Here is a 24,307-nt window from a genome sequence, read left to right on the forward strand (position 1 = left end):
CATCTACAATTAGTTTAATTAGACGATCATGAAATAAAAGGCAGGACAATTCCTGTAGTTCTCCTCGACATAGAATAACATGCTCACTGGAGAGAAACCATGCTAAACCAGTCTTACCGTACAAATATTTGTTGAATAGGTTACTTTATTTTTCAGTTTGAGTTTCTGTATTAGTGTTGCGCATAGTCAAATTCTTATGAAATTAACAACTGAATAATATTGAGATGGGAGACCACTTTTCATATCTTGATTTGGTGGTATACCTGAAGGACTTTGCTGATCTGTGTGCTCGACACAAAATTTTGTGCATGGGCTCAGTTTTTGCCCTTGTACACTGATATTTTCTTTGGACTAAATATGTTCAAAGTTGGCTGTTTTATAAACGCAGTCATGGGAATAGAGCTTTAACATGGCAGACATTTATCATTTGTCATAGCTGGAAAAACAGGTGTAACTAATGACATTGACAATGGCTGTTTCATCATTCACCTAAATGGAATACAGCCATCATTACTTATTAATCACATCTTTGCTTTTCCTGCCATGACATGGCAAAATGTCGGTCACACAGAAGTTCTACATATTCTCAGAGCATGTCATCTTAACAATTTAATCTTAATTATTCCTTGTTGTAGGTTTTATTTATCCTTCCAGGTGGCCTTTAAAATATTAAGTATTTTAGAATGAATTGGATAGTAGGGGCCCAGTGTCCTGACCATGGCCTTTTTCACTGCAGACATTTTGACATGTCACGGTAGAAAAAGCACATTTGTAGAGAATATAATGAATGATGGCTGAATTCCATATAGCTGCATTGGTCTGCCTCACTGGGACACTTGAATGTAATAGAGGCATCGTTAGTCCTTAATAGTTTTCTACTGTGACAAGTCAAAATGTCTGCCATGAAAAAGGTGTGTGGCAGGATGCATGGCTGTTGTGAAAACTTGATCTGTTACCATCAAGGCCTTGCAAACCCACACAGGTGTTTTCAATTATTCTACCTTTTTTGACCTCTTTTTACATTCAAAATGGGTGGAGCAATACTATTGCTGTGTCCACAGTTTGAACACCGTTTGAGTTTGCGGAGGTCACCAAATTTAAGAGTCATAAAAGGTGTGAGCAGTCCTTCCCTAACAGGAGATTTAAGGAGCGGTGACTGGTGGAGAGGTCAAATCAGCCAAATAAGTGAAAACCCCTTTGTCAGAGAATTTACCAGGTTTTTCAAACACTGTAAGCTCTTCAAAAATTAACATCACACAAATCCCATGTTTCAATCAGACTTAAAGGCAGACAAATGCCAAGAAAAATAAGTATCTCTTACATTATGCAAGTGAGGAAGAGTCTGGATGCATTGAGAAAATGTAAGAAATTAACCAAATAAAACAGAAATTGAGACACATAATGCTAGACCATTGATATATTCAAGAGTTTTATTATTTGACATCCCAATTTTCTTTTACAACATCATTGGCATCGCAGTGATTTTTTTCTATAAGGAGAAGGAGTAATACCAGGGCAAAAAGTTGGATCTTTTCTTTAAATGGAAAGAGAGAACATCCATTTCAGTTCAATCCATCAGCCTTTTACCTTTACCATCTATACACCGTAATTCACAATTGTTAAAAATATTAAGTACTTAGCCAACCTGAGCTACAAGCAGATAGAGAGAACAGCAATAACAAAGACATGACAGAAGACAGGTGTATGCTGTGTTGGTGACACATAGTGTAATTTCATAGCGTTGAAAGATGTCTAATGACGGACGTAACACATACAGCAGTAATAGTAGCAGTACAAGTAATGTTACATAAAAGGCAAATATTAATATATCAAGAATTATTTCATGTTTTACACCGTGACTGCTTTATCAGCTTTTACTTAATGTCTACTTAGGAACATTTCTTCTGCATTGTGAGGCAGTTATAAACCCATTAACACACAGCCTTGAAGGGAAAAGGCAATACAATCACCAAACTGTTTGACAGATTCTCAGGGTATATTTGACAGGGAAAACAAGTGAGGAGTTATAATTTGAAGATTACCAAAAGCTGTGTGGTAGCTGATGTTGCCCAAAATCAGTCATCCCTCTATAACATTTAAAGGCAAAAACATAAAAAGAAAGTGCAAAACAAAAACAAGTATGTGTTTCAGATTGGCTTGAAAAATAATAATCAGCCAATTAAAAAAAAAAAAAATTATATATATATGAATATATATATATGAATATATATATATGAATATATATATATATATATATATATATATGAGAGAGAGAGACAGAGAGAGAGACAGATCAACTTGATTATTTCTTGACAGATAGGCAATAGAAAGCAACCAGAAAGTAAGAATAAGATACTTGGGATGATGACATTAGCCAACATTGTCTCACATTTTAGAGCATCAGCCAGACCATCTAGAGTTCCCAATTGCACTCTGAACATGGCTCCAACTTGACCCCTCAGCATGAGAGTCAGGGGCCACAGTGAGACAAATGGGTGGGCAGGAAAGGAGATCACTCACTATCAAGTCAGGGACTGTGAGGTCAGAAGGATTGTCATTCTTCTCTCATGTGAATCTTTGGGCACTGGATTTGTTAAGGTATTTTATGAGAGTACGCTAGTGTATTAATTTGTGCACTAAGTGTGTGTTTGTGTGTGTGGGGGGGGTACATCCATGTGCAGCGTACTTCGTGAGGGGTTGTGTCGATGGAATGAACGATGGTGTGAAGAAGGAAGACCAGTAGGGAAGTCCTTTCCCTCAGAGCGAGGTGCAGGTGATATAACCGGTGACAGGGTGGTTCAGAAAGCCAAGAGAGAAGATGGTCCAAGTTGTCCTTTAGCAGCTGCAGCTTTCTGCTGAAGGTTTAGCTCTGTCATTCCTATCCAGTTTTATGGGCTCTGGGAATTCATTATACAACTCCACCTCTGTCTCCTGTGGCGCATCAAAAGAGAAAATAATCAGTGTAGGAAAACATGACACCAACAGATTTGTTTATTTTAAATGAAACTATTATCGTATAAAAACTGCACTGAAATGTGGGAATGACAAAGCACACATCTCCACTCTTATTTTTTTATTTCAAGCAACCGTGACTCACCTGTTTGAGGGCGTTACGTGCAATTGTCTGGAATGCCTGTTCTACATTTATGGCTTCTTTGGCACTGGTCTCAAAGTAGGGGATGTTGTTCTTACTCTGACACCAAGCCTGAGCCCTTTTGGTGGTTACCTGTGTGTATGAAAAGGAAGAGATTCATCAACATGGTGACCTTAAATATGTAAAGATGTGTGCAAAGTGTTCAACAAAAATTACATTTTTAAATAAGCCTGGAATATTAAACTAAATGATATTTTGCATCTATTTTGGTATTTTTCATATTTTAGTAAAATGGGTTAGGACCATAGTAAGTCATACATAAACATAAGATCAACATAGTGTATAAAGATGGATTACTGTTAAATGCAAAATCACTTAAAAGCAAGTGGACCTAGTTCCAAAGTCTATCCTTTAGGACTGTCCAAAAGGGTTCGAGGCTGTCCCGCTGTGACACTGGCAAGTGCTGGAGGGCTCTCTAAAAAACCAGAAACTACCCACAAATGGCAACTTTTTAATGTTCAAAACTGGAATGACTGGGAAGTTCACAATTGCAACAAAATACAAAACTCTGTCAGGAATAATTGCTAATGAACCTTGCTTCAGTGTTCGGTGAAGGCATCATTTTGATTTGTTGGCTCCTGGTCAGATCAAACAGAGAGCAACAAAGTGCAACAAACACTCTCCTTTACTACCCTACATTTGAAATATGAACCGCGCACTTGCCTCACACATAACTATGCCCGGTTAAAAAGACTCCTGTGATTTCACTGAGTGCTCTGCCATACCTCTTACAGCAGTCTGAGCCCATGTACACTCACACTCAGGCACTTGGCAGTCATCAGTTTAAGTCTTTGGGGGCTACATAACAAAAGCAGCATAAGACCAATAGTCATATTGTTTTATCCCCAACACCATCAAAAAGGGGTCCAAAAGTCTGAGGCCACTTTAAGTAGTCTCAGACTTTTGGACTCATATGTATGTATGTTCGTAGAAAACCCACAGCTGACACATTTCCAGAAGGAACCAGACCTTAGTGTCTAGGGGGTCTGAGATGTGAACACTTTGCAATGGAGGATGGGTTGTGATTTGAAATTAGTTTATCATGGAGGCATTATCCACTCATACCAACCTGTCTATTCTCCAAGTCAATCTTGTTGCCTAGCACCACAAAGGGGAAGTTCTCAGGATCACGGGGGCTGGCCTGGATCAGAAACTCATCCCTCCAGCTGTCGAGTGTCTTGAAGGTATTGGGTGCGGTCACATCAAACACCAGCACACAGCAGTCCGCTCCACGGTAGAACGCAACACCCAAGGACTGGAATCTCTCCTGGCCAGCCGTGTCCCAGATCTAGACGACCAGAAGGAGCCAGAAAGTTTAGTAAATTGATTAAAGGAGAGAGGAAAAAGACGGCTACAAATATGAAAAACTGTGGCACCCAGCTGAGGATCTGGAAAAGGGAAATTCGAAATGACATTGTGCTTTATATGCTTGAATGTTTTCGGTTTCATTCCTGCTCATAAGACGCAAGCCTTCCAGTTGTAACTGTGCCGCACCTGCATTGTAACGAGCCGGTCGTCCACCATCACCTCCTTGGTCAGGAAGTCTGCTCCTATTGTAGCTTTGTACTGGTTACTAAACTTCTTGTTCACATACTGGTTCATTAGGGAGGTCTTTCCAACACTGAGCAAGAAGAGGACAGACAACAGACAGAACAGGAGGAAAAATGAAAGGCGTTACAAGCTGACTGATAGCTAGTATGAAATAGTCAGCACTAGAATTACCTAAATTAATTTAAAGCCGGGTGATATATGGATATAATCAGGACCCCATTTACACTTTGTACCACCTCATGCCTCTTGAGTGGATTAGATAGTAATGTGATATCAAAAGAGCCAAGTGCAACCAAAAAGGATCAGAGACTGAATAAAATATGATTGCTCAAACCATCTCCCAAAGCATAAGTACTTTAGTAAACAGTCTGCTGAGAAGTAGCCACTCACAGGGTCTTAATCCTGTGATCAAGGCAACTCAAGTGACATGGAAATTACAGTGAGATTAGCCATAATTGTTCCTGTCACATACAGTCGAGACCGGAAGTATTTGGACAGTTACACATTTTTGGTTCTTCAGCATCTGAGCTTCAGCTCGTTCGATTTGAAATAAAATAATGGATACTACAACTATCCTAAACATATGTCGAAAAGCATCCACTGAGTTTTTCAGGGAAGGCGGTGGAATCTTAACCTCGACTGGTTAAGTCAATCACCTCATCTCAGTCCGAGTGAGCAACATTTCACTTGGTGAAGACCAGACTCAAGGGAGAGAGACCCATCAAGCAAGAGCTGAAGGAAGCTGCACTAAAGCTCTGGGAAAACATTACCAGGGAAGATACAAAGTGTCTTCTGATGTCTGTGGGTGAAAGACTTCAGGCAGTTATTGACTTAAGGATTTTTCCTTTAAATATTAAATAAGATTACTTTTATTTGACTTCGCATGTATCTGTCCATTTGCTTTTGAGCTCTTAAAATTTGGGCACTTTGTGATTAAAGAGCTATATCTCCCACACAGCTGTTTCTATATTGATATGAACCTACTGGAATTAAAGCTGAGACCTGGCACTTTAGTGTAGTATCCTTTATTTTATTTCAAATTGAGCGTGCTAAAGCTCAGAGCTTGAAGAACAAAAAATGTGTGGCCATCCAAATACGTCTGTTCTCGACTGTATACAGGGACACGACGACGACATCTCCAGCAAAGTCAATCTGATGCCTCATCAGTGCAACCCCTGAGTGATCTGTGTGGGTGAGAGCACTGATTTGTATAGGTGAGGAAGAGGGGTCTGTAAAAGCCTGTAGAAATAAGTAACAGTGAATAGTTTCCACCATCTTGGCCATTATATTCACATATATAATATATATATATATAAAAATAAGGTTGTAGGAAAACATCAACAGCCACTGACAAACCCTGTCACATAATCAGCAGAGGTAATAATTTAAGAAATATTATATTTTTCCAATATTACCAAGCTCTAATATCTATTACCTCAATGCTTATTAACGTACTTAAAATAGTATCTGCAAAAGGGATTACAACAACTATTTTTCATACTGAGCATGGAATTAATGGCAGTGTTTTAATCTTGCAAGGTCTGTGGATAAGAAGCACAGATTAAAAACAGTAGGGCTACATTAGTAGAAAGCAGATGTCTCACTCTGCCTGGAGACAGGTTATGACTCAGTAATAACTCCTGCCAACAAGGAAGTAACCTTTATACAAACTGATTTAAAAAGAAGATTCAACTCAAAACAAAAATAATACCTTGACATATAGGTTTTTTCGCAAAAAAAATATTTTAGAACATATGTGATGATTTGCTGTTCAACGTTGCAGTGTTTGACGTGAAAATTGCCATGGTGTGACTCACCCAGAATCTCCCAGGATGATGACTTTCAAGAGCACTTTCTTCCTGGATGTCATTTTTCCACAGCTGCAGAAAAGACACAAAGCAAAACGTTTACAAAGTTCAACATACAGAGGGTACTCAACAATGTCCTCCTAACTTACTCATTGCAAGTCTCAACCTAATAACCTGTTTTCTATTGTTCAGGCACAATAAAACCAATACAAAAGTAAATCTGTTTCTGAACAGACAAGGCCATTGGAAAACATTGCTCTACAAATTTGTGTGTAGAGTTTCATAGCCCATGGACCAATCAGGTATGAATACCGTTCATTCCAGTCATGTGCTCTGTAAGCTGTTGGGCAAATCACGAGGAACACATCATTCTTTCTCTCTCCCTCTTACAAACCACAGGAAATTACCTCCTAGAGGACTGACGACTCCTCCAAATCCAGTGACACATCTGACATTTTCTGCTGATATCACTGTCACTGAGCAGACAACCTACTACAGCATGTGTTAATCTCTGTACACTACCAAACAAAACATAGGACAATGATGTAAAATGAGCAACATTTACAACAACATACACAACATTGGTTGGGGGACAATGTGTATCTATATTTATTTAAACCCCTATTGTCTGTGTGTTCATATGTACACATAATTGTATCACAGGTGTCATTTTTTAAATCAATGAAAATCTGAAACTGTACTAAAGTAAATGCCTTCAAATGTTATTATAATAAACTTTAATTTCGTAGAACGATCATTAGGAAATCTGTGTGATTTCTGAACGCTCAAATGCAGTGGTGAGCAGTGAAGTGCATAATTTCCTTTAAGTATTATCAAAATTAAATAAGCAAGATCTGAGATACTGCCAAATGCAAAAATGAGTCAGCAAATCATGAACTGTGTCCCCTTCAAGTTAATGTGATCAATTTCAAAAATTTTGAAAATGCAGCTCAGAGATGCTTCATTCAACCACGTTTCGACGAATATGAGCAAGTTGACAGTGCAATCTTAGAAATTCCAGGAAAGATCAATGAGATGGATTATATCAGTCTTTGATTTTAAAATCAGTTGTTCACCAGATCTCAGATATGACATTAGGTTAATGTCTTAACAATGCTGGAACATAGAAAATGATTCACTAAGACACTGTCCTGATTATTGGTGTCCAAGACATGGAACATGGAGACTCTTATTTTGTCTCTCCTATTATTATTAATTTCCATTCTATCTCTTTACAGTATTCTTCCTGCCTTCCAAGATTTCATCATGGAAGATCAAAACATAATGACTTTTCATGGAGGAAACTCATGTTAAAAAAATAAATATAGGACAGTAAAATAAAAGTAAAAAAGTCTATGTTCCAGTCTTGAGGGATTATCTGTGAACCTTATCCACACACAAATAGACCGAATAGACTAAAATAAACCTTGATTTCATAAGAGGCTGCTTTATCTTTTGTCACACATTTATCTTATCGGTGCCAAGTAAACAATCGAGGACACTGCTACTGACAGGAAGAAAAACTTACAAAGTCTACTGTAGGTGTGCATACTGTCAGCAGTAGGAGGTGTCTGATCGGAATATGATGCAGTGTATCTCACAACAATGATCTGAACTAAAATTGCATATAAGGTTACGTATTAAGGCTGCAACTAACAATTACTTTCATTATTGATTAAACTGCCATTTTTTTTCTCGATTAACAGTTTAACTGTTTGGTCGATAAATATCAATAAGTTGTGAAAAATGCCTGTTAAAAGTCCGAAGTGACGTTTTCATATGTATTGTTTTGTCCGAGACCCAAAGATATTTAGTTTACCATTGTGTACAACAAAGATGAGCATAAAACCCTTGCATTTGAGAAGTGGAGCCAGGAAAATGTTGGCATTTTTTCTTAAAAAAAAAAAAAAAAAAAAAAAACTAAAAGAGTTATTCAATAATCAAAACAGTTGCCCATTATTTACATGTCAATCAACTCATCGATTAATTGACTAATCATAGCAGCTCTAGTATGTACAGTATCTAGTATAAAGAAAAATATAGGCAGATGTGAATGTGCAATTTGCTAACAAACGTCTTTAATCACCAATTTTGTAACTGGTTTTGGGGAAAACAAATGATTACCTTCATCTGTTTTTGATGAAGCACAATCACCTTTTAGGCAGCAGTTTTAAAAGAAAACTCTGCTTCCTGCTTCCTATCAGTTTGTTACGTAAGTCAACATACATCATGAACAAAGCACAAAAGACATTTCAGACATGGCAATCCACCAACCTAAACAGGTTTTTAGTGTAACTAAATTAGAGAACAATAATTACAATTCTTTTCTTTTTTAATTTTCAAGACACAAAGATGAAAATCAAAACTTTGTTTCAAGGGATACACGGAATCATGAGACCTTAAAGTAAATCCAAATTCTAAAACTCAGCCTATAAAACACAAACACTTCAGTTCCCAGCAGGAGCTGAAAAGTACACTTGCATTCTTTCTAAATGTAACGAGAACAGCACTCCAGTGACTACCATACTGTGAAGCACAGACTAGCTGACAGAAGCATGAAAAACAGCGCATCACCGAATTCTAGGTGCGCTCAGATCACAGGCACATGATTACAGAACAAACTAAAGTCAGATCTTCATCCTATGACAAACAGGAGAGTGTCGGACACTGACAGGAGGTTGAGTCTGAAATCCAGTGGATATCTCTCACCAAACTGACTGCCTAATTTTATTCTGTCATTAGAACATCAATATCAACAGGTAAATTTCAATGATACTAGTATCAGCACTTTTGTGCCAAAATTGAAAACAGATAAATGAAAAACTTGTATAGTATCTGCAAGTTAGTGGAAATCTGTGTTCGTGGAAACACAGAAATTAAAACAATTGTTTCATTCATAGTTGTCATCATCAAATGTGCTATCAATTGATTTTTGAAGTTATCAGTAGAATCCTGATAATTCAAACATTTTTATGCCACATTCTCTCACTTATAATGCTTTATCCATACATTGTTCTTGGTCAGTGTCCTATCTATATTCATTATTAATAATCAAAAAGGACAACTGGGCAAGCAACTGTATCAACTATAAATTAGGCATTGTGAAAATACCATATATATATATATATATATATATATATATATATATATATATATATATATATATATATATATATATATATATATATCACTCCCCATTACTGCACAAGCTAATATTAGAATCTAACTGTTCATTGATTCATATCAAGAAATGTGTGTTGAAAAGTGTCAGGTGTTGGACTAAAGTCAAAGCCCCAAGACTTTTTCCCTTCTGCCTGTACATCACTGGCACAATCATCTGGAATTCACAGATCACCTCTGATTTTTATTATGCATGCAAAATAACAGACACAAACAAACTTGGGACTGAATACAGACTTGGAAGGCTGAGTTCTGATGTTTCTCAATGCTCTTTCCATCTCCACACATCATGAAGCTAGGCCGACTTCATGATTCCTGGTTAAGTAGTTCCCATGTGATAAACAGATGCTCCAGTGGCCCAAGGACATCAAAAAGTGTCAGTATACCATTAACTTTAGAATAATGACAAATCAGAACACTAACTACAGCTTCTAGTATGTGTAATATAATGTCGAGCCAAATATTTCTCAAACTATGCTGTCAAAAGCACTTTTTTTCCTTCTATACTTACTACATTTTAACCCTCTGATGTTGTATTTCAGGACTGTATCAAATAGAAAGACGTTTTGGACAAAATTGTTGCTTTCCACGTGAGCCTATACACCAATCTAGACATTCAACTATAAAGACTGAAGTGCTCAAGTACAGCAGAACAAACTGGAAGGTTCACTATGTAAAATAAAAAGAGAGACAGCCGTGCGTGCTACAAGATTAACTACGGGGAATAAAAAAATCTGGCAAATCAACCATGCCTGAATGAACATAAATTGTACTGAACCAATTCATGCCACCTCGTGGGATATGAGTAAAAGTCAAATTTGAGCTGATCCAAACTACCAGGTAGGTACTTTAGTGTCAAACTTGAGTGTCAAGTAACATGAGAAGAGCTGTTTATGCTGCAGGAATAGTTGTCAACTACTGCAATTAATCATTAAAAGCAAAATTATAGAGCAGGGACATATCTCGGCTGTTATACTCTGCATCCAGTGCGAGAAGTGTGGTATTAAAAGCCAAAGAAGCAAAAAGAAAGTAAAAAAGTTTGATGACAGTGTCAGACATTATTTGTACTTGAACAAGAAGAAATACAGGACTTTTATGTTTGGATGGCAAAAGATTCCTGGTTACACTTTATTCCAGCAAGCACTTGCCGACACAAGTAACAGGTGCTGTAGCCATATCAGAGCATTACATTGAACGACGTGTAACTGCGAGCCACAACCGAAACTATTTAACACAGAAAAACACAGCACAAGTCCCGTCTGCCTGGCAACACTACCACAGATATATGCAACATTTCTCTCGCACAGAAGAGATGTATACAAGTCGACACTTGCCAGCATTAAGACAAGTTACCAAAACAAACCTTTGCATATGAATAATCCAAAAACTGGCAGTTTTGAGATGAAGGGCTGAGTGTGCCCCGCACCCCTCCTTCTCTGTTTGCACAAACGCCAAATCAAAACTCAAGTATTTAGAGAGATCGATATTCCCATTGTCAACATTTGACAGAGGGCAGGGGGGCATATTTTAACGGTGCACTGTTCGTCCGACCTCGTCTCTCCGTTTCTCCTTCCTTTCTGGACTGGACCCAGAGGAGCTAAGGGCCGGCCTTGTTTTTGCCAACCAGCTTCTCAAAAACACTGCACCACCGTTAACGTTAGCTGTTGCAACGTTAGCGTTAATAGGACACTGAGCGCATGATGAGTGAGCAAATATCAAACATACGAACAGACCGTTGTCGTCTCAAAAAAACTTACTTTCAGCTTATACCACAGCGGAGCGGAGACTTGTTGACGGTACCGGACCAGGCTGCGAGCTGAGTAGCTGTTATTGTTCAGTGCAGCTAGCGTCTGAGGCTAACTAGGCGTTACGTTGGCTAGTTAGCTAGCTCGCTGGCACTCAACTGGTTAGCTAGCGCTATCTTGGCAATGCTTCGTTTCAAAGTCTTATAAAAATGAGTTGACCTTTGCGTGATCACAAACAAAACCCGTGTCGTAAACTGGCAAGGCGGATTATCTACAACTAGTGTGTAAATTTGGCACTTTGTTTGAAGGCTTGCCTCCCAGCGATCTAACTACCTGCTATCCCAGTTTCTCTCTTCCCCTTTCACTTCCTCCTTCAAAACAACGCCTGCGTCTTACGTCAGACGCAGCCAATTAATGATCCCAGCCCACCTATCACACCTTTCCGTAATATTTATCGTAGAGTGAATATTCTGCATTGTTTCTGTGGGAATACTTGGAGTTTTGGTCTTTGATCTTTCAGTCATTGAAAACAGTTACATGCTCAGTCTCAGCTGCAGCTCTCAGGGGTTTGTCATCAATGTAGTAGATCAAGAGGAATTCATGTTTAGAGACATACAGCACTGTGCAAAAGGTTGCTTTCAAAATAATGCCATGAAGAGTTTTTATTTATCAGTTAACTTCATACAAAGAGAAGTAAACAGAAAAAAACTAAATCAAATCAATATTTGGTGTGACCACCCTTTACCTTTAACACAGCACAATTCCTCGTAGGTACACCTCTGCACAGTTTTTCTATCTACTTGGCAGGAAGGTTGTTGGAGAACTTCGTCAGTTACGTGGATTTAGTCTGTCTCAGTTTCTTCATGATGTTGAGATCAGGGCTCTGTGGGGGCCAGACCAACTGTTGCAGGACTCCTTGTCCTGCTTGTCTCCGAACACAGTTCTTTATGACTCTGGCTGTGTGTTTGTGCTCGTTGTCATGTTGAAGGATGAATTTTGGAACTGATAGGACTGTGCCATGTAGAAGAACCTAAACCTCTTAAGTGCCTAAAGCTTTTGCACAGTATTGTATATCACGTTAAAGGTACTTAAAGGCGTTAAGTATTGCACTTGAATACTGGGGTCTCACAACAGAAGAATGGATACAATCGAAGCAGCAAAGGCTGATATATCCTGACTTTTATCCTCTAGTATGGCTAAACAGGTTGTAACAGATTCTCTGTTTTCTGTTTTAAGCCTCATGCCCAAACTGACTCCTGACTCTTGGAATGTCCTAATTAATATCACACATGATTGATGTATTCATTTGCATTACACTGCAATCAGTCAAATGAGCCAAATTAGGACACAAGTTAGGCGAGATTGTGTAAAATCATATTCAATCAATCTTGTTTCCATACCAGTACTGCACACACAAAACAATTTAGCAGGGATGGGTAACCCCCGTGGATCACACATTTTGGGGTCTTTTGTCAGGTCTCAGATGTTGAGACCAAATTCCGATTCTTAAGCTCTGTAGTTACTTTGCAGCCTACAGTCACTGCATAGCACGAAACCAATTGCATGTAAGTTCATTGTGAGATTGTTTCTGAGTCTGACCATCACTCTTTAACGATGATGGGTGTGCATCCCCAACACCTCTATAGATAAGACATCTTCTAATGATCCCTGCTAGAACTTGAAACCCCAAAATAAAATCTTCTAGTGTGTGAATGCATAACACCATATTAGCTTTAGACGACCTGTCCCACGAGCAATGCTTTTTCATCGTTATATGATAAGCATTACATGCTAGAAGTGTGAAGCTTCGGTGTGGGTGATTGTAATGAACCAGTGACAAAAGGGAGAGGTGTGATGATCCGCCACTAGAGGACACTGTCAGTTTATTTTAAATGGATGAACCAAATGAACTGGTGGTCCCAGACTTTAGCCTACATTGCCTCCATGGCTTGGACCTTTGTAGAGCGAAGCAGCACTCTCTGGTAATGACCTTGTGCTGAGAAAGCATAAAGGTCAAAGATAAGTGAGTGATCTACTTCTGTGATACTTGAATGACTGTCTTTGTCCCCTAAACACAGGATTGCTGAAACATGCTAAAACGGGAATGCAGATCAGCCTTTACAGCCTGAGTGCCAAGTCTATGAGTTTGTGGTAGGTACTGCCTGTAGTCTATGAGAAAACTTATTTCTGTTATATATATATGTGTGTGTGTGTGTGTGTGTGTGTGTGTGTGTGTGTGTGTGTGTGTGTGTGTGTGTGTGTGTGTGTGTCCTTGTGTCCATAAGAACGGATTAAAACCTTCATGCCCAAGAAGATATCTGTATCAGAGACTCGACTGTTGACTGTTTCCATTATAATCCACCAAACCGTCAGTCTGAATAGAGGGGGATATGGAGAAAATAGTTAGAGGAAAGGTGATGATACTTAGAATGCTGACCAGGCAGACCCTATTTCTCAAATCAAAAGATTATCTAATCTAATAATACCTTCTGACACAAACACGCATGAAAGGAAACCACCAGGAGGCCAGAAGCAGCTCAATATAATCCACATAATATACCAGAAAAAGGTTTGTCAATTAATTAACACACCAACATACACACAGTAAATACAGAAAAACTTTTAAATTGATCTAAAGCTTTAAAGTGATGAGAAGTGTGTGATACTGATATAATGACATCTAATCATGTGACATTATAATGATATAAAAGAAGTTAAAGTAGTTTTGCTTATTGCAAAAATGTCACTGTAAGACCACAAGTGAGAACCAAAGACACACAATTTTTATATAAAAATATGATATCTGGTAAGACAAAAAATAAAATGAGTCTCCATCTTTCACAACCGCTTCACAACCTCTGTCAAGTGATAAAATACAATTTCTGTGTGCCTGAATTAACAGAATTGAATTTTCTATGCTATAAATTGGCTGTAAATAGTAACTTTGAGTTACATGAAGAAGATGCTTATCATAAATTAGTTTCCATTTCCTCTGTAATAGCTCATTATAGTCACAAATAATAGTCACAAGTTTTTTCATTGGTCTTACTCTGGCATTATTTATTGGTGAATGTTTACTATACTATCTTGTGCATGATATTTTCATGTTGTATGTATCCATTGTATAAAATATGTTTTTTTATGATATTTTATGGTGCTTTTTGAACATATGACCACAGATGACTCTAGCATTTTCAGTTGATCAGTGAGTCACCCTGACAAGGAAACAGATAAATAAAAATTTCAGAACCGTAATATCTTTAGAAATCTTATTTTTTACCACATTCTTTGTGTTACACTGATAATTTGTCAAACATAATCTTGAAATAAGTATGTATCAAGAGAACAGTGTGTGAAATTCGTAACGTCAAATTAGGATTCCATTTCTTCTTTAAAATTTTCATCTAAAAATCACAAACTCCTTAATTCTTAAAAAACAAAGCTGAGTTGCCATGGGCTCGACAGTTTCATATTATGAAGTTATTTCTTCTGAACAGAGATCTAACTTTGATTCAGTTCTGCTCCGTTTTCACGTTTAAGTGTGTCTTCACATGAGTTTGTCCTCCTCATTATTGGGAGTGTGCCTCTGCAGAGTCCTGATGACTGGGATGACTCTGGTGTTTATAGAGGAATTCCTGCTTTCTCGCACCTATTGAATGTCGAGTCTTTATGGCCTCTTTGGAACTCAGTTTGTAAACACAAACACTGCACTACAAAAGGATGAGAAGATGGTACACAAGAGGGAAAGAGCTACATACTTGAAGCATCTGCTGCATTTTCATCTCTACAAACATTGTCATGTATGCACCTTGATGGGTAATCGTATGAGGTGTTCAGTGTCTGTCCAGAATGAGTACATGGTACTTGAGAAGAATAAAAATAATACTGCAGTATTACCATAGAGGATGTGAGACAGGTATAGTCACAAAAAGACAAAGTGGTTCAAAGCAGTAAAAAAGGTGTGATGTTCATAAATTCTGCATAATGTTGCACTGAATTTGCGTTCTAGACATAGTGAGATTTCTGTTCTCGTTCTGGGTGCATGCATGTGTGTGTGTAAACATGCATCTCTGTGTGTGGCTGCGTGGGAGTCTAAGAGAGAGAGAATGAGATGAGTTAAGGAGATGGACAGATTGAGTGCGCGCGTGTGTGTGTGTGTGTGTGTGTGTGTGTGTGTGTGTGTGTGTGCATCAGGGGGTGGGTGCATTAGTCTGTGTCAGACAGCAAAGAGTGCCGCAGTTATCTAGGAATCTGAGCCAAAGCAACCTCACAAACAGAGAGAGCAGGAGAAAGAGGAGGACGAGGAGTGAGGAAAAGAAGGAAAGAAGAAGAGGATGAAAGAAGCACAGAGAGTAGAACACTAGGACAACTATAGAAACATTTAGACAAAAAGAAGAGGCCAGCAAACACTTTCTGAATGAAAAGGCACTTATTGAGATTTAAAGAAAAGTGAAGTGAAGGTTTGCAGAGAATCATCAACAACTAAAGGACAAACAACTTACAGCTTGGAGGAAGGAGGCTGGAGCACTGCTCAAGAGTTTAAAACAAAGTTTAGGACAAGCCTGCATTTTCCATGATTCCTTTTGGCTCTCTTAGTATGCTCCCTCTGCTGTCACTGTATGTGGGAGCACTGCTGTCCTTAGATGGATCCCCGGCCTGCACACACCCTCCCTGTGGGGACAGTCTGGTGGCTGAACCCATCCCGCCTGGGACGGGAGTAGGAGTGGGTACCCGGGCCTGTGAGGGTCAGACTGGGACGACGGCCTGCAGGATGGGGGTTTTGCATCCAGCCATCTCAGATGCTCCTCGGAGGTCGGAGCACAGGCATAATTTCCCCCAGGTTAAGCCTAAGGTAAGTGACATCATTTACAGTGTAGTGGGAGGTCAAGTGCTGCACTTTTCACAAGAGAAAGATTTTGTAAGAGGAGATATATTTTTTCTAACTTACAAATCTTCAAATGTTATTCTATGAAAAGCCAGATAATGCAAATTTTAATCAGATATTTCTCAGCCAAGTAACAGTCAAATGGTTCAGATGCATTGAATAACAAGAGGAAGCAGAGCTGACCTTCTGTCTGTCCATTCACGTGTGCTAACAACGACTAAGCAGTGTATCAGGCACAGGCCAGCAGGTCCTTTCTCAGGGGACAGTCGGCACACTAAACTTGGCACCACCTAACAGCCATGGAGCAATGACAGTCAGCAATCAAAGAAGGGATAAAATTAGGTCTGCTTTAAAAATGTCCTCATCATATGGTTGTGCTGAGCTCATGCAGCAACAGGTGTGTGAGGGACATGATTACTATGGCTGATGTAAGTGTAAGAGACAGATTGAGAGTGACACAAAACATGCCACTGACTTGTAAGCCTCTGAGATGTCATCTTCCAAACTAAAGGATGCATTATTATGCACGTGCACAGCTTCATTTCCTTTACATAAAAACACGGTATTGTTTCACTCAACCATATTTATAGATATAAAGTTCCATCGAAGAATAAAGAGGGTTTGACAGTGTGTAATCATGACTAATTGTTAACCTATTATGTAACACAGTGTCTTATCAAGAAGTACCTGTGGGCATTGTCTTTGCAGACTGGAGGTGTCAAAGAACGTTTAGTTCAGCTGCAGCGCTGCATGCACTCTGTCCAGGAAACAGGGGGACCCTGGAGTCACGGGGGCCAGGAGAGCAGCTCTCTAGGGGCCATCCTGGCACTAATGGCAGCTGTGCTGACAGAATGTGACCTCCACTGTCACAGCCAGGCCCTTGGGGCGATGGCCAAACGACTGGGTGAGTGGTGCACATTTATATCCCCCACCTCTGCAACACACAGACAAACATGCACACACAAACACACACACACACACAAATGCCAGCGCAGTCACTCCCCCACACATAGTAAACAGAACCTCAATGAGGCCTGCTAAGTGTCGGTCATAGGTGAGTGCATAGGAATTTAACTGCACGGACAAGGATGAGGAAAAACTTGTACATTCACTCACAGACGCACATATTTACTATATGCCTCACGATGTGAAGAAGCTTTAAACAGTTATAATACACACTGGAGCCCCTCTGTGAAGTAAAGAAAGACAAAGCTTCCATTTTCAGAGCATGATAACAGTGTGATGTATTTCACTGATAACCTGGTCTTTCTCTGGGCTGACAGAGAGTGCAGCTGTGGGAAGAGAGGGGGAAAAAGACCTGCTGCTTTTCCTGAAGAGCATCACACAATACCAACCCACAGGTAAGAGTGCTAAGAGTGATCACATGATACAACTGTTGCTGAATAGTAAGTCGAATAAAAATGTATGTTTGTGGTTCTCAGTCGCCCCATTGGAAAGGTTACATCCTCAGGACTGTGCAGAGATTTACAGGCTTGGCATCACGGAGAATGGAATCTACACCATCCAGCCTGACCTGCACAGGCCAGCACTGGAGGTATTTCAGATTCACCACACTCATAAAACACACAGACAGACCCCCATCCTGCTTCGCTTCTTCTGTGGATTAGTAAAATCTAGGCTTATAATATCAAAGTCTTTGTTATGGCTCAGGCTAAATGTGACATGGAGACGGCGGGCGGTGGATGGACAGTGATCCAGAATCGGCAGGATGGTTCGCTAGACTTCAACAGGACATGGGAGGAATATCGGGAGGGCTTTGGAAGTCCCCAGGGAGAGCACTGGCTGGGGAACGCGGCGCTGTACACCCTCACCTCCTCTGGCCAACACCAACTCCGAATCGAGCTGGAGGACTGGCACCAACAGAGACGCCATGCTACCTACAACAATTTCAAAGTAGCATCAGAGGCACAGAGGTGAAACACACACTTTCTGCACTAGTTAGATGGTTAATTAACTATCTTAAAGCCCACAGAAACTTGTCTTCAAGTCTTCCGTATTTCTCCACAATCAAAGGAGGTATGTGTTAAGACTCAAAAACTCAACTAATGTGTTTCATTGGGACGGTGTTGTTGTAGTTTGATCATTTTTGATTGGGTTTGTCATTGAATTACCAAAACTGTTGTAACTTTAGTAAAAAATGTTGTGTTCGTGAAGGATCCGATTACTCATGGTAAAAAAAAAACAACTGATCAGAAATATGTTTTCAGGGGCTTTGAACAGAAGATTGGAAAATAAATTTTGTGTCTGGAAGGTCACTTCTGGAAGCACTCCTCTACCCTGAAGCTCATCTGCTGCATCCATATAGTAATAAGATACCAAGCTTCAAAGTCTTTAGCATCCAACGAGTAAAATGGAGACTGTGTCTTCGCACAGGCACTCTTTCACACCTCTTCAACTTATTGGTCTGGTTGTGGTAATATACCACTAGGGTTAGTTGTGTATAGGTTGTGTGTGTGTGTGTGTGTGTGTGTGTGTGTGTGTGTGTGTGTGTGTGTGTGTGTGTGTGTGTGTGTCCACTTGGTTCCCCAGTACACTAAAAAAGACATGGATGTTACACACAACCCTCACAAATGTGTCATGTGTTATTTCTCTTTTCTTCCAGGTATCGTCTGACAGCACGGGAGTACTCCGGAGATGCAGGCAATGCCTTGAGCTACAGCAAACGTTACAACCACGACGGCAGATCCTTCAGCACTGCTGACCAGGACCATGACCGCTATGCAGCTGGAAACTGTGGTCAGTACTATGGTGCAGGCTGGTGGTTTGATGCCTGCCTGGCAGCTAACCTGAATGGACGGTACTACCGTGGGCGCTACAGTGGGGTGACCAACGGTATCTACTGGGGGACATGGTACATCCTGACAGACGGACGAACTGGAGAACGCTACTCCTTCAAGAGGGTGGAGATGAAAACAAGACCCAGGAACCTTGGGGGGACTTCCTAAAGCTAATAATGACATTTCTCAATGGAAAATTTGCTGCACAGTAACCTACTGTAATAATCATGCCAATCACAGATGAGAAACAGATGTTAGATGTTTAAGTCTCTGTGTGGACATGACTCTATTTAGAGCACCTTTCATGTCACTTATCAGTTACATGCAGATGGCAGCTAATAGATTTAAGAATAAAAAAATATATTCAAAAATAATGTTTAAATATTCACTAGTAGACCGTCGGAGGCTAAACTCCATATCACCTTATACTTTTGTTCATTATGGGGCTACTCTCTTGCAAAAAACATAAAAAAAACAAAAAACGAAAACTACAAAACAGTGAATCAAAAGAATAGATATTGAAAATACTGCTTGTAGTAGTGGTAGTAGAAGTAATTTCCAGAATCTTTATTGCACATTAAAAATAACCTTCTGTGGTAATTGAATTAATCACTAGGATGCTTGGTGTGGCGTGTATCTACATACAAACATTGTTGGCACATAAAGGATGATTTTATTGTAATGCCACACATGCACATACAGCATGATAAAGATTAAACATTACCTAACTGTTCATAAAAGTGATCCTACAAGAATGCATGGATTAACCCTGGGAGTGTTATATGTGCCACTGCCTGCCTAGTCAAGCGGTCTGCAAAAATATTCACATGTATTTTAGGTCAGATGATGTCAACAGAGAAAGTGTCTAACTTACTAAAGTCAAGAGGTCATCATGTCCCTGCAGAGGGAAGCTCTGACAGTTGGGTGATACACAGCTCCTAAAATTCAAACTCCATCACTGTGTCGGGGGCAGACAGGGATTTAAAAAACCCATTTCTGTCTACCCACAAGCCCCTGTATTCTGCCTCCAACTGTGTTAATACAGAGCCAAACCCAAAGCTCAAGGCTTGAAAGTAAACAGAGAGAAGCCCAGTTTTGGAGAAGCCATTTCTCACCTCACCTTGTTCATACTTTCCCAGGAGCATGGGTGACACACTGATGGTGACCATTGGGAGGTTTATCACTGATGGTGACCATAGGTTTAAACTGTCGTCATACTCCAAAACTGCCCTCCGACCACTACTATCAAGTCAAACATACACACACACACACACACACACACACACACACACACACACACACACACAGACAGAAACACACACTCAGCCTCACCTGCTTTTTCATGTTGGCGTCAGATGGGCGGCTCCCTCTGGCTGTACTTCACAAAGGCTTTTCTGGGAGTTTAGAGTGTGAGCGCTGAGTTTGGCTGTGCACAAGTAATGTTTGTCTGTTTGTGTGTGAAGATTGCCAGTGAGGGAGTGTGTGTGTGTGTGTGTGTGTCCACTTGGTTCCCCAGTACACTAAAAAAGACATGGATGTTACACACAACCCTCACAAATGTGTCATGTGTTATTTCTCTTTTCTTCCAGGTATCGTCTGACAGCACGGGAGTACTCCGGAGATGCAGGCAATGCCTTGAGCTACAGCAAACGTTACAACCACGACGGCAGATCCTTCAGCACTGCTGACCAGGACCATGACCGCTATGCAGCTGGAAACTGTGGTCAGTACTATGGTGCAGGCTGGTGGTTTGATGCCTGCCTGGCAGCTAACCTGAATGGACGGTACTACCGTGGGCGCTACAGTGGGGTGACCAACGGTATCTACTGGGGGACATGGTACATCCTGACAGACGGACGAACTGGAGAACGCTACTCCTTCAAGAGGGTGGAGATGAAAACAAGACCCAGGAACCTTGGGGGGACTTCCTAAAGCTAATAATGACATTTCTCAATGGAAAATTTGCTGCACAGTAACCTACTGTAATAATCATGCCAATCACAGATGAGAAACAGATGTTAGATGTTTAAGTCTCTGTGTGGACATGACTCTATTTAGAGCACCTTTCATGTCACTTATCAGTTACATGCAGATGGCAGCTAATAGATTTAAGAATAAAAAAATATATTCAAAAAATAATGTTTAAATATTCACTAGTAGACCGTCGGAGGCTAAACTCCATATCACCTTATACTTTTGTTCATTATGGGGCTACTCTCTTGCAAAAAACATAAAAAAAACAAAAAACGAAAACTACAAAACAGTGAATCAAAAGAATAGATATTGAAAATACTGCTTGTAGTAGTGGTAGTAGAAGTAATTTCCAGAATCTTTATTGCACATTAAAAAATAACCTTCTGTGGTAATTGAATTAATCAATAGGATGCTTGGTGTGGCGTGTATCTACATACAAACATTGTTGGCACATAAAGGATGATTTTATTGTAATGCCACACATGCACATACAGCATGATAAAGATTAAACATTACCCTAACTGTTCATAAAAGTGATCCTACAAGAATGCATGGATTAACCCTGGGAGTGTTATATGTGCCACTGCCTGCCTAGTCAAGCGGTCTGCAAAAATATTCACATGTATTTTAGGTCAGATGATGTCAACAGAGAAAGTGTCTAACTTACTAAAGTCAAGAGGTCATCATGTCCCTGCAGAGGGAAGCTCTGACAGTTGGGTGATACACAGCTCCTAAAATTCAAACTCCATCACTGTGTCGGGGGCAGACAGGGATTTAAAAAACCCATTTCTGTCTACCCACAAGCCCCTGTATTCTGCCTCCAACTGTGTTAATACAGAGCCAAACCCAAAGCTCAAGGCTTGAAAGTAAACAGAGAGAAGCCCAGTTTTGGAGAAGCCATTTTTCTCACCTCACCTTGTTCATACTTTCCCAGGAGCATGGGTGACACACTGATGGTGACCATTGGGAGGTTTATCCTGTCGTCATACTCCAAAACTGCCCTCCGACCACTACTATCAAGTCAAACATACACACACACACACACACACACACACACACACACACACACACACACACACACACACACACACACACACACACACACACACTCACCTGCTTTTTCATGTTGGCGTCAGATGGCCGGCTCCCTCTGGCTGTACTTCACAAAGGCTTTTCTGGGAGTTTAGAATGTGAGCGCTGAGTTTGGCTGTGCACAAGTAATGTTTGTCTGTTTGTGTGTGAAGATTGCCAGTGAGGGAGTGTGTGTGTGTGTGTGTGTGTAAATGGCTGCACCTATTTTAGCAGTGTTCATAATGAGCTGTCAGTTTCTGCAACAAGCAGTGTGTCTAATATTAACCAGTGAGGGGGCTCAGCTGGCTCTGATCTAAACACACAGACACACCGCAGGCAGACTCCCAACCAGCCACGGTATTTCACATACACCACTTATACACACACTGGAACATGCTGGTATTCATGTGCATGCGTGCGCGCACGCACACACACAAACAAAGTAGACTCAGGTCTTTCTCTTAGCATATACGGAGGTGCGTGATGTGCTTGACTACATTAAAACAAGTGCACATTAGAAATACAATGAAATTCCACTGTTTGATAATGCCGCCTTAATTATTGCTATGCAACCACAAGCTTTTTTTTCTCTCTTCTCTGTCTTACACACACACACACACACACACACACACACACACACACACACACACACACACACACACACACACACACACACACTCAAGAACACAAAGCGGACAGACAGTTAACCATAAGTAACCAAGATGAGTCACCCATATAAGCAATTATACCAATCAGCTTTCTCATTTGATTTTGACTGTGTCCTTGTCTCTGTGTTTTGTTTTATTACTGGTTAAAACAAAACAAGGTTAAAAGGTGAAAGGCTCCATGTTCTGCCCCCTGGTGGCTCCTGCTAATATTGGAGCGACTGATAAAAAAGGCTTTATGTCAGCTAAAGATATCTGGGTTAAAAAAAAACTACATAAATTTAGACACTGGCAGACGTCCTGTTGGTCTAAATAAAGATTTTTTTCTTGAACAGATACTCTTGAAATGTGCTGGATGATGAACCTCTCAAATGCAGCCAAATACCTAAAAGAAAACTTTATATCAGTTACCACTGATATAAAAAGAAATCCCTATCAACTCCTCCCTGCCACTTTATATTTGTTCTTACGGTCCTCTTTTTCTTTCATTCCCACCCTCATTAAAACATTGTCTCCCAAATGTTTTAATCCTCTCCCTCCTTTTTATTCTGCATACTCTGAGCTGTAGTCACTTTAAATATCAATCAGTCCTCCTGTCCTCTTCTTCTCTCCTGTCCTCCTCTCTGCTTCCATCAGTCTTGTTGACAAGGGAGAAACAGAGGCCCAGGGTTGTGTCACCACAGTATCCTGGCACCGTGTCTGGAGGGGGGTGATAGTGGTGGTGCTGCCGGGTGTGAGGGGTACCGGCAGGCACTGCTGCCCCAGGGCCGGAAGCCCAGCCTGGGCAGCGGTTAGCCAGCACATCCCTCTGAGGAACACTGCACTCCTTTGAGGGAAGTTCCCCTGTGACCTGTTTCATTTATTTCTGCGTTGCACATTAAAACATCAGATTGAAAACATAAGCTTATCTTTACTGTATTGATCCTTATATAGCGTGCCAGCAATTTCTATACCCCCAAGGGCAGACATTAAAGATGTCTTGTCCGGAGCTATCACTTGATGCACAGGTTGATTTGAAGTGTCATGATATTCACAGAACCATAAACGATAATATAAACAGAAAAAAAGATACCCAAATGGCCACAGCAAGGAATTTTCTTTTAGTTCCTTGGTCAAATCATCAGCTTTACTCATCATCTAGTAATCAGTCTCACTCTGGGTTGATAAGGACATTATCATATGTAAAGGCAGAGTAAGACTTCGCAATACACTTTACAGTTTCACTTTGGTGAGTAAATTCCAGATATAGCTTAGTCACAAACTGGACATGTGTAAATCAAGTACAGATTGAAACAAACAAACAAACAAACAAACAAATAAACAAAAACTCGGGAAGGAATTTCATTCAAGGCTAGGTTTTATCCAGCTTTACAAGTCTGGTCTGCTCGTACAAGTCTGGACTACTTACAGTATATGAAAATGCAGACATGAGACAGTTTATCTGGTTAACAGCAGGTGGCAATGTTGCTTAGCAAA

The 24,307-nt window shown here is 40.1% G+C and overlaps 2 protein-coding genes and 1 long non-coding RNA gene across 4 annotated transcripts; 1 reads left to right on the forward strand and 2 right to left on the reverse strand.

The window, feature by feature from the left end:
• Nucleotides 1-2,260: 2,260 nt before the first annotated feature.
• On the reverse strand, nucleotides 2,261-11,844 carry LOC120807567 (ras-related protein rab7-like). Its single transcript, XM_040159764.1, has 6 exons — nucleotides 11,451-11,844; nucleotides 6,523-6,585; nucleotides 4,649-4,775; nucleotides 4,224-4,442; nucleotides 3,098-3,226; nucleotides 2,261-2,931 (listed from the first exon to the last, which is right to left on the reverse strand). Exons 2-6 carry the CDS (start codon nucleotides 6,573-6,575, stop codon nucleotides 2,836-2,838), a joined length of 624 nt encoding a protein of 207 aa, XP_040015698.1. The 5' UTR covers nucleotides 6,576-6,585; nucleotides 11,451-11,844; the 3' UTR covers nucleotides 2,261-2,835.
• A 3,747-nt stretch (nucleotides 11,845-15,591) lies between these two features.
• On the forward strand, nucleotides 15,592-19,456 carry si:ch211-157b11.8 (fibroleukin). Of its 2 annotated transcripts, XM_040159763.1 has the most exons (6): nucleotides 15,592-16,290; nucleotides 17,032-17,227; nucleotides 17,607-17,684; nucleotides 17,766-17,878; nucleotides 17,995-18,257; nucleotides 18,947-19,456. In XM_040159763.1, exons 1-6 carry the CDS (start codon nucleotides 16,012-16,014, stop codon nucleotides 19,287-19,289), a joined length of 1,272 nt encoding a protein of 423 aa, XP_040015697.1. In that variant the 5' UTR covers nucleotides 15,592-16,011; the 3' UTR covers nucleotides 19,290-19,456. The 2 variants fall into 2 exon arrangements, with proteins under 2 accessions (XP_040015697.1, XP_040015696.1); XM_040159762.1 differs by having other exon boundaries at nucleotides 17,607-17,878.
• On the reverse strand, nucleotides 16,195-17,089 carry LOC120807568. The gene is made up of 3 exons (XR_005709846.1): nucleotides 17,011-17,089; nucleotides 16,507-16,613; nucleotides 16,195-16,285 (listed from the first exon to the last, which is right to left on the reverse strand). It is a non-coding gene; the product is annotated as an uncharacterized LOC120807568 (long non-coding RNA).
• Nucleotides 19,457-24,307: the final 4,851 nt, after the last annotated feature.

This window comes from Xiphias gladius, chromosome 21 (genome assembly GCF_016859285.1).
Source record: "Xiphias gladius isolate SHS-SW01 ecotype Sanya breed wild chromosome 21, ASM1685928v1, whole genome shotgun sequence".
Classification (NCBI taxonomy): Eukaryota; Metazoa; Chordata; class Actinopteri; order Istiophoriformes; family Xiphiidae; genus Xiphias; species Xiphias gladius.

Bases quoted from the DNA above. Each gene is read 5' to 3' on its own strand.
- si:ch211-157b11.8 (XM_040159762.1), top strand. From the start codon at position 16,012: ATGATTCCTTTTGGCTCTCTTAGTATGCTCCCTCTGCTGTCACTGTAT. The intron at 17,228-17,606 runs GTGAGTGGTGCA...CTGGGCTGACAG, and splicing joins GGCGATGGCCAAACGACTGG to AGAGTGCAGCTGTGGGAAGA. The intron at 18,258-18,946 runs GTGAAACACACA...CTTTTCTTCCAG, and splicing joins GTAGCATCAGAGGCACAGAG to GTATCGTCTGACAGCACGGG.
- LOC120807567 (XM_040159764.1), bottom strand. From the start codon at position 6,575: ATGACATCCAGGAAGAAAGTGCTCTTGAAAGTCATCATCCTGGGAGAT. The intron at 4,443-4,648 runs GTGCGGCACAGT...CTGGTCGTCTAG, and splicing joins ACCGGCTCGTTACAATGCAG to ATCTGGGACACGGCTGGCCA. The intron at 2,932-3,097 runs GTGAGTCACGGT...GATGCGCCACAG, and splicing joins CACGTAACGCCCTCAAACAG to GAGACAGAGGTGGAGTTGTA.